This window comes from Clarias gariepinus, chromosome 27 (genome assembly GCF_024256425.1).
Source record: "Clarias gariepinus isolate MV-2021 ecotype Netherlands chromosome 27, CGAR_prim_01v2, whole genome shotgun sequence".
In the NCBI taxonomy this organism is placed as follows: domain Eukaryota; kingdom Metazoa; phylum Chordata; class Actinopteri; order Siluriformes; family Clariidae; genus Clarias; species Clarias gariepinus.
Genome location: NC_071126.1, coordinates 10,494,227 through 10,504,749, shown reverse-complemented (window position 1 = coordinate 10,504,749; position 10,523 = coordinate 10,494,227). Strand labels below are relative to the sequence as shown.

The 10,523-nt window shown below is 37.3% G+C and overlaps 2 protein-coding genes across 2 annotated transcripts; both read left to right on the top strand.

Annotated features, from left to right (window-relative positions):
• The first annotated feature begins 428 nt into the window (after positions 1-428).
• Positions 429-1,935, top strand: LOC128515355 (trypsin-2-like). Its single transcript, XM_053489504.1, has 6 exons — positions 429-519; positions 620-770; positions 849-1,099; positions 1,364-1,500; positions 1,609-1,710; positions 1,801-1,935. Exons 1-6 carry the CDS (start codon positions 480-482, stop codon positions 1,846-1,848), a joined length of 729 nt encoding a protein of 242 aa, XP_053345479.1. The 5' UTR covers positions 429-479; the 3' UTR covers positions 1,849-1,935.
• Positions 1,936-7,057: 5,122 nt separating this feature from the next.
• Positions 7,058-8,627, top strand: LOC128515356 (trypsin-2-like). Its single transcript, XM_053489505.1, has 6 exons — positions 7,058-7,188; positions 7,289-7,439; positions 7,518-7,768; positions 8,052-8,188; positions 8,294-8,395; positions 8,496-8,627. The coding sequence occupies exons 1-6, from the start codon at positions 7,149-7,151 to the stop codon at positions 8,541-8,543; spliced, it is 729 nt and encodes a 242-aa protein (XP_053345480.1). The 5' UTR covers positions 7,058-7,148; the 3' UTR covers positions 8,544-8,627.
• Positions 8,628-10,523: the final 1,896 nt, after the last annotated feature.

The window sequence follows — 10,523 nt, the reverse complement described above, 5'->3', positions numbered from 1 at the left end:
CAAGTTAAAGATCCAAGATTACTAAAAACTAGGAAATAAATCAAAGAAATAGCCATCCAGTATTTATGTATTATATGTTTAATGTATATAATGGTAAAAACATTATGAATTCAGTTTAATTCAAAGTTCTACTTAAGTTATTATTTTCATGATAGAAATGTAATATCCTAAACAATTAATTTATCCAATGGAACTCCAAATATGAATTGAATTTTTGCACAAACTTTTCACTGTGGGAAAACAGTTACTGTACCAATTTGGAACAACAACTTATGAATGTAAAATTACTGAAACTGTTTTTAAAATGTTGAGTGTTTGTCCCAGTTATTTTTGGAATGAACCAAGTCATTCATTTACATTCGCTTATCAGACATTAGATTATCTTTAGGTACCAACTGTTGATTGGTCCATATGCACTGCTGGTTCACATAAATAGGAGAGTGAAGTAAGATCCCCATCGTAGGTGATCAACAGCCATCATGAGGTCTCTGGTCCTGCTTTTGCTTGTGGGAGCTTGTTGTAAGTACAAACATCTTTTACAGACTCTAGAACTGTATGATCTGACAGGGAACTATAATAAATAAATTAAAAAAAACAATGTTGTTTTATTTATATGCAGTTGCTCTGGATGATGACAAGATTGTTGGAGGGAAAGAGTGCACGTCCCACTCCCAGCCCTGGCAGGTGTCTCTGAACGTCGGCTATCACTTCTGTGGTGGTTCTCTGATCAATCAGAACTGGGTTGTGTCTGCTGCTCACTGCTACAAATCGTAAGTTAATATTTAGTGATTAATAATTAGTTCAATATGGAAAATACACCATATGAACCATTTCCACTCCGTCTGTAGTCGTCTGGAGGTTCGTTTGGGTGAACACCACATCCAGATTAATGAGGGCACAGAGCAGTTCATTTCCTCCGCAAAAGTTATCCGCCATCCCAACTATGACTCCTGGAATATTGACAATGACATCATGCTCATCAAGCTGAATCAACCTGCCAGCCTGAACGGCTATGTGCAGCCTGTGGCACTGCCCAGGAGTTGCCCCCCTGCGGGTACCAAGTGCACAGTCTCTGGATGGGGAAACACCATGAGCTCCAGTGAGTATGGATTTATATTATTAACCATAGGCAATTTATTTGTGTGTGAAAATGTGGCAAACGATAAGTAGTAGGAATCTTATGCTTTAATCTATCAAGATGACAATATGTGTGCAAGAATTAAAACACTGACTAGATTTTAATTTTTTTTTTTTTTAAACTTCTTCTATCTGCAATAGCATATTGTTTTTGCTTTGGATTGCAAATATGATAACCCTAGTTGACTGTTCTTATGTTTCCTCATTGTTTAAAACCTGCTTGCAGCTGCTGACAGCAACAAGCTGCAGTGTCTGGAGGTCCCCATTCTCTCTGAGAGGGACTGTAATAACTCTTACCCTGGTATGATCACTGATGCCATGTTCTGCGCTGGCTACCTGGAGGGAGGCAAGGACTCATGCCAGGTAAAATTAGATACTCACACATTATTATAATGATGTCTTTTACAACAAGCAAAGAACATCATCTTTAAATTTTAAGTCCTGGTAAACAATATATTTTGATCCCTTCAGGGAGACTCCGGTGGCCCTGTGGTGTGCAACAATGAGCTGCAGGGTATTGTGTCTTGGGGTTATGGCTGTGCTGAGAAGAATCGTCCTGGTGTCTATGCCAAGGTAACATCAAGTGCTGTTGTTGTGTGATCGGACATCATGTACATTTTGTGTATTTAATTTTATTTAAACAATATTCTGCTTCTACTGCAGGTTTGCATTTTCACCGACTGGATTTCTGAGACAATGGACCGCAATTAAATCTGCTCCAGCCCACTTACGACAAGGCAACAACATGCAACACCTTATGTTGTTCAAACAAAATAAAAACTTCTTGAACCAATAAAACTCTCTTGTATTCTTTATTCTACCCTGAGGTTGTCATTGACAATAAATAAAGCCATTTTTAGGCTGAAAAATCTAAGCAAAACCTTAAGAAAGATTAATTTTTGATGGAGACATCAATACACTGCTAAAATATAATAAAGATAAGCAATTTAAACCCAGCAGTATACTCCGTAATTACAATTACAATAATCCATGAAAACAAGTTTAGGTTTCATTAGTTAGTCTTTTTGTGTGCAGGTTTACACACATATAGAAGCAGAATTATATACATATATGTACAGTGGCTTGCAAAAGTATTCGGCCCCCTTGAACTTTACAGCCACAAACATGAACCAATTTTATTGGAATTCCACATGAAAGACCAATACAAAGTGGTGTACACGTAAGAAGTGGAACGAAAATCATACATGATTCCAAACATTGGGGTGTGCGTAATTATTCAGCCCCCTGAGTACATACTTTGTAGAACCACCTTTTGCTGCCATTACAGCTGCCAGTCTTTTAGGGTATGTCTCTACCAGCTATACACATCTAGAGACTGAAATCCTTGCCCATTCTTTTTCGCAAAACAGCTTCAGCTCAGTCAGATTAAATGGACAGCGTTTGTGAACAGCAGTTTTCAGATCTTGTCACAGATTCTCGATTGGATTTAGATCTGGACTTTGACTGGGCCATTCGTTTTAAACCATTCCACTGTTGCCCTGGCTTTATGTTTAGGGTTGTTGTCCTGCTGGAAGGTGAACCTCCCAGTGTCAAGTCTTTTGCAGACTCCAAGAGGTTTTCTTCCAAGATTGCCCTGTATTTGGTTCCATCCATCTTCCCATTAACTCTGACCAGCTCCCCTGACCCTGCTGAAGAAAAGCACCCCCAGAGCATGATGCCGCCACCACCATATTTGACAGTGGGGATGGTGTGTTCAGAGCAGTGGTTCTCAAAGTGTGGGGCGCGCCCCACTAGTGGGGAATACAGACATGACAGGTGGGGCGCAATGAACGGGAGGGAATTAGTGGAAAATAATAGGAAAGTACCTATTCTAATTCATGCTTTTCTTAATTGATTTATTTAATCTTTATTTTCTTTATCGGACACTCGAAACTAAATAATGACACACAAAGAAATGGATCATTATTACAAGTAAATTAAAATAACATCAGAGAAAAAGTGGAACCATAGTGCAACAATAACGGTTTAACGTCGGCATGTTATTTGCAGAGGAACAATATATAAGGAAACATTCGGTATTATATATTTAATTTCATTTATTCCAATGTGTATGCTGATGTTTCTGTATTTTATCAGGCAGTACTAGTCTGGCATTTCTAGTTTCCAGTGTGGTAACAAAGTTGCTTTTTAATCCTTCAGGCGCTGAACAGAAGGGAAGATCAATATCGTTCTACGCTTTTTGTTGCTGTGCGGCATTTTGCGATGATCCCTAAATCACTCGTTGCGCCGTAGAGAATAATAGTGTTTATGCTTTTAAACTTGTATAATTTAAGGCGGATGTAGCTTAAAGACGATATAGAGAGGAAATATATGTGAGTATCTTATTTGCGGGTTTATTTACGCAGCTATTGAATTCGGAGATGCGAATATCAAACTAACTTTACCGCGGACACAAACACGTGTTACATGTATGCGCTAAAATGCCCTCCTGCATACATATATACATATACAATATACATGTTGTATATGAAAAAAATATATAGGCTAATTTATATATTTTCTCCTATACAATTTTTTTTATATTGCTTATTTAATAATTAAATTCATTTGTTATAATTTGTCATTTTTAAACCATAAACCTATGAATTTATGTTCTAATATATTATTTGAAAGAGATTATGTGTGTGGGGGGGCAATCTGTGGCGGGGGGGGGGGGGGGGGGCATTTTAGACCATAACACAGTAGCGTACTGTATGTAGTGAGCATAATAACATCAATGGATACATTTGTTACATGGACCACAAAAAAAGCAGGTGATTCAGCACTATCAGCCTAATCAACCGAAAATCCAGCCGAAAGGAAAACATGATGAAGCCTACTGTATGTTGCGTTTGGATTCATGGTGGGGGTGGGGGCAGAGGAGAGACCTGTGTGTGTTTCGTGTCTTAAACCGCTGGCAGCAGACAGCATGAGACAAAGTAGGAAGACACTTATCGACAACACACCCCAGTCACGTTAATAAGCCACTCAACTTCTTTGAAAGAAAGCTCTAGATAAGTGACAAAGTAAGCCTGTTATAACAAATGCACGTGTATTTTATCTGTTTTGAACTTGGTGTTATTTGATCTTACTGGTCTAGAAATTGATTTTTTAATAAATAGTAAACTTGGCCGTTTTGGTTATCATTTTGTTGAAAAGTGGGGCTTGAAAATTCGCCCACCCCCTTAAGTGGGAAATGACAGAAAATGTTTGAGAACCACTGGTTCAGAGTGATGTGCATTGTTAGTTTTCCGCCACACATAGCGTTTTGCATTTTGGCCAAAAAGTTCCATTTTGGTCTCATCTGACCAGAGCACCTTCTTCCACATGTTTGCTGTGTCCCCCACATGGCTTGTGGCAAACTGCAAACGGGACTTTGGACATTATGGTTTACTGTTAACAATGGCTTTCATCTTGCCACTCTTCCATAAAGGCCAACTTTGTGCAGTGCACGACTAATACAGTAGTTGTCCTATGGACAGATTCCCCCACCAGAGCTGTAAATCTGTGCAGTTTGTCCAGAGTCACCATGGGCCTCTTGGCGGCATTTCTGATCAGCGCTCTCCTGGTTCGGCCTGTGAGTTTAGGTGGACGGCCTTGTCTTGGTAGGTTTACAGTTGTGCCATAATTCTTCCATTTCTGAATGATCGCTTGAACAGTGCTCCATGGAATGTTCAAGGCTTTGGAAATCTTTTTGTTGTTGCTCCCAATATTTTCTTAGACAAACTCTGAGGCCGTCACAGAGCAGCTGTATTTGTACTGACATTAGATTACACACAGGTGCACTCTATTTAGTCATTAGCACTCATCAGGCAATGTCTATGGGCAACTGACTCCACTCAAACCAAAGGGGGCTGAATAATTACGCACACCCCACTTTGCAGTTATTTATTTGTAGAAAATGTTTGGAATCATGTGTGATTTTCGTTCCACTTCTCAAGTGTACACCACTTTGTATTGGTCTTTCACGTGGAATTCCAATGAAATTTATTCATGTCCAATTACTTTTGCATTTTATATATATATATATATATATATATATATATATATATATATATATATATAGTATTATTTCATATTTATGTCTTGTGAATAACAAATTTTTTGCACAATGCAAAAAAAGTGCACATTCTAAAAACTGTTACCTGAAAACCAATTTAAACTCAGTGTTAAACGTCATCACAGTGTGATGAGATGCTAAACTGTGGTTGTATGATACGAACAAGCATAATAATTTCCTTCCAGTTAAAGAATAATTTCTTTGAGTTATGAAAGCCTGAGCTGTCATGAAAGCCTGAGCTGTCTGTATGGATGTATTTATGATATATACAGTATATATCACACACACACTAACGCACACACCAGTCAAATGGACAAGTTTGGATTTACTGTATTTTCTATATTCTATAACAATACAAACCTATTAAATAACACATACACGCTCAGAAATAAAGGTACGGTTTTGTACTAATGAAGATATAAACCATTGTCACTAGGGCAGTACCTTTTAAAGGGCACAGAACTGTACCTTAATATAAAAGAAACAAATTTGTACCAATTCCGTTTGTACCATCAAGGACATTATTTGTTATAATAACAATATTGCTGGCACCCGAGGTCAGTACATGTGCTGGTTGTATGCAGTCACAGGTGCAGACAGATATACTCATTTTAGTCTGGGGCATTTAAACAATGTTCAATTGATAACTAAGGATCCCAATGGGTGCCACGCAAAAATACTCTCCCTTACCACTTAAGACACAGTTCAGGTACAGTACAGTACAGTACAAGATATCTTATAGATTTCCCCATCCCCAACCCTCCCAAGGGGCAAAGTGCCTAAGGTTGACTTTTTTTTTTTTACTGATGGAGTAGTTGGTGGTCTTGATAAGTGATCCAACTTTGGCAGTTTGGTGGTAAAAGGATTTGAACTCCCAGCCATCTGATCAGGGGCCAAGAACCAAAGAACCAGGAGAGAGTGTATTAGCCTGTACCACCAAGATCTAAAATCTATTTAACCACATAATTGTAGCAAAAATTGGCAGTTAATAAAGAAGTTACGAGACATGTAGTCCACAGCAAGCACATGTTTGCTGGAACCCTTTCTTAATGTAAATAGACATGTAATAAATATAATAAATATACAGTTATGTTCATACAGTAAATAAGCTATGCTAGCCTGCTCATTATATTTTCTAAACTCATTTTAATTTTCATGCCAGGTCAAATATATCTTAAATAATTCACAACTCAATTTGTAATTTGTCTGGAAACCGTTATAATGTTAATTTCAGGAAGTATGAGAATATGTTTGAAAACTGCAGCTGTTAAGACACATGACACCAGGAAAACATGTGCCAAGTTAAAGATCCAGGATTACTAAAAACTGGAAAATAAATTAACCAAAAAAAAAAAAAATTTATATTTTTGTATAATATTATTTAATATATGCAATGGCAAAGCTTTAAAACAAACAAAACAACTACAGTATTTGTACTCAATTCTGAACATAATGAATTCATGTTTAATTCTAGTTAAACTCCATAATTCTCCATTTTATTCTTCATAATTCTCTATTTAAGTTATCTTCATGATAAAACTCGTGAATACTGTATGCCAACCAATTAATTTTTTTGGTAGAAGAGAAACTACAATTATAAATTTTGTGTGATTTTAATGTCCTTGATTGCACCATATTTTCATTGTGTGGAACAGTTACATGTTGGCCATGTAAATATAGTTTCAAAATTGACCAAGTAAACAACAAGTTTAAATTATTTGGAACAACAGTTTATGAATTTTAAATTACTGAAACTGTTTTTAAAAATGCTGAGTGTTTGTCCCAGTTATTTTTGGAATGAACTACAGTAAGTCATTCATTTACAGTACATTTGCTTATCAGACATTACATTATCTTTAGGTACCAACTGTTGATTGGTCCATATGCACTGCTGGTTCACATAAATAGGAGAGTGAAGTAAGATCCCCATCGTAGGTGATTAACAGCCATCATGAGGTCTCTGGTCCTGCTTTTGCTTGTGGGAGCTTGTTGTAAGTACAAACATCTTTTACAGACTCTAGAACTGTATGATCTGACAGGGAACTATAATAAATTAATTTTAAAAAACAATGTTGTTTTATTTATATGCAGTTGCTCTGGATGATGATAAGATCGTTGGAGGAAAAGAGTGCACGTCCCACTCCCAGCCCTGGCAAGTGTCTCTGAACGTCGGCTATCACTTCTGTGGTGGTTCTCTGATCCATCAGAACTGGGTTGTGTCTGCTGCTCACTGCTACAAATCGTAAGTTAATATTTAGTGATTAATAATTAGTTCAATATGGAAAAGACACCATATTAACCATTCCCACTCCGTCTGTAGTCGTCTGGAGATTCGTTTGGGTGAACACCACATCCAGATTAATGAGGGCACAGAGCAGTTCATTTCCTCCGCCAAAGTCATCCGCCATCCCAACTATGACTCCTGGAACATTGACAATGACATCATGCTCATCAAGCTGAATCAACCTGCCAGCCTGAACGGCTATGTGCAGCCTGTGGCACTGCCCAGGAGTTGCCCCCCTGCGGGTACCAAGTGCACAGTCTCTGGATGGGGAAACACCATGAGCTCCAGTGAGTACAGATTTCTATCATTAATCCTAGACAATGTATTTGTGATATTTTAACATAAAGATGTGATAAGGATTAGGAGTTTTATGCCTAAATGCATCAAGATGTGACAACATTGTATGGAAGTATCAAAACACTCAAAAAATTTAATTGCTCCCAAAAACAATTTTCCCAAAAATGTTTATTTCCCCAAACACATACAATATGGTTTGTGCCTTGGATTGCAAATATGATAACCCTAGTTGACTGTTCTTATGTTTCCCCATTGTTTAAAACCTGCTTGCAGCTGCTGACAGCAACAAGCTGCAGTGTCTGGAGGTCCCCATTCTCTCTGAGAGGGACTGTAATAACTCTTACCCTGGTATGATCACTGATGCCATGTTCTGCGCTGGCTACCTGGAGGGAGGCAAGGACTCATGCCAGGTGAAATTAGATACTCTCACATTATAATGATGTCTTTTACAACAAGCAAAGAACATCATCTTTACATTTTAAGTCCTCATAAACAATACCTTTTGATCCCTTCAGGGAGACTCCGGTGGCCCTGTGGTATGCAACAATGAGCTGCAGGGTATTGTGTCTTGGGGTTATGGCTGTGCTGAGAAGAATCGTCCTGGTGTCTATGCCAAGGTAAAATCTAGTGCTATTTATTGAGGTGTGATGAGACATCATCTATATTGTGTGTATTGATTGTTTCTTTTATTTAAACAATATTCTGCTTCTACTGCAGGTTTGCATTTTCACCGACTGGATTTCTGAGACAATGGCCCGCAATTAAATCTGCTCCAGCTGACTTACAACAAGGCAACAACATCGAACACCTTACGTTGTTAAAGAAAATAAAAACTTCTTGAAACAATAACACTCTTTTGTATTCTTCATTTAGCAAACCAGATTAAAAGCTTCTATTATAATTTTTTTTTTAATAATTAGAATCCTGCATTTGGAAAACTCTACCCTGAAAAATGCATTTAACAACACATTTTATTGAAATGTGTTTGATATGTTATGATATTTATTATTGGTTGGTGCCATATTTTCATTATTTCTTTTAGAAGTTGTCTATTAAGAGTTGGCTATTTCTTTTTTTCTATCATAGTGGAGAGGTGCACTGCCAATAAATAAAAACATTTTTGGCTGAAAATCTAAGCAAAGCCTTAAGTGAGAACAGAAACATTAAGTCTTATAAAATTAACAGTTTGGTAAATTCTCCCAAATTGCTTAGCATGTGTGTACATTTATTTGTCACTATTTCCTTTTGCTAAACTATGCTAGACTTCTGCCAGATTTTTTCAAGGGTATTTAAGTCCCTGACCTAGGAAACTAGCATGAGAATGTATTTTTGACGGAGACATCAAGACACTTCTAAAATATAATAAAAATAAGCAATTTAAACTCAGCAGTATACTCTATAATTACAATTACAATAATCCATGAAAATAAGTTAAGGGCCTCCGAGTGGTATCGGGAAAAAATTGGGGGGGGGGAAATAAAGTTAAAAAAAAAAGAAAATAAGTTTAGGTTTCGTTAGTTAGTCTTTCTATGTGCAAGGACACACAAGAGCAGGAATGGTTCTGGAGTGGTTATAAAGGCTTCTAATGCCTTTATTTTGTTTTTGGATTTATTAATTTATTAAGCTCCTGATTTAAGGTAAGAGCCATACAAACCCTAAATGATGGCATGGCATATATATCAACAACTGGCAGCAATGACAAAAGCTTGACAAAGAGTGCTACACAAGAGAGGACTTAAATACTGTACTAGTGCTCATTATACCACAATATGATTCAGTGTGACAACCTGTGACTTGGTTATGTGATGTGCAGTGGCTAATGGGTTTTGTAGTTCTGTGACTTTTGGCACAACCCCGACACAAGAATAACAGTAGAAAAAAGACATAGCTTTGCGAGAGGTTCTTAGTGCTTTGAATACTTTATCTGTGGTACAAAGTTTAACATGAACTTTGCTGGGCTGTAAACCTAATAAAAGCTTCATCTTTGTGTTGGTGGTGCGTGTGCATTTGAGGCTTAGCTAACATTTGTAACTCAGCCCTGAACTGTCAATCACCAAATCAGCCATGCCCTATTTACTGTAATAAATACAGTGAAACTTTGGATTACGAGCATAATTCGTTCTGGAAGCAGGCTCGTAATTTAAAACACACGTAAACCAAATAAAATTTTCCCATAAGAAATAATGGAAACTCAAATTAATTGTTCCAAAGCCCAAAAAACTAAATACATAAAAATAATTAATAGAAAATATGAAATAAAAATAAAACAAATTAACCTGCGCTTCATCTTAAAAAAAAAAGTAAAAACAAATCCCGACAGATAAGTGTTTCCATTTATGCGCGCAGGCGCTGTGTGTGTGTTTGTGTATGTGTGTGAAGCTAAAGTAAGAGGAGACTCTTACTTTCAGCCCCTCCCGTCTCCCCCTTCTCATCTTACACAATAAATCTTTCTACTCTCTTATTTGAATTTCCCACAAACACACAACACATACACAGACATTAACGGAAAGACTGTTTTGTCTGAAAATTTAGCAAGGAACATCACTAATGACACTCATGTGAGTGCATACTAACGGAATCACTGCTGAAAAGTAAAACTAACGATTAACATGCACTTTACCTTTAAAAAGAATCGCAACCGATCAGTGTTTCTGGGTAGAGCAGTGTGTGTGTGTGTGTGTGTGTGTGTATGCCTTTGTGTGTGTGAAGCAGAGAGGGGGGTGCCCCCCCCCAGTTGCCCCCCTG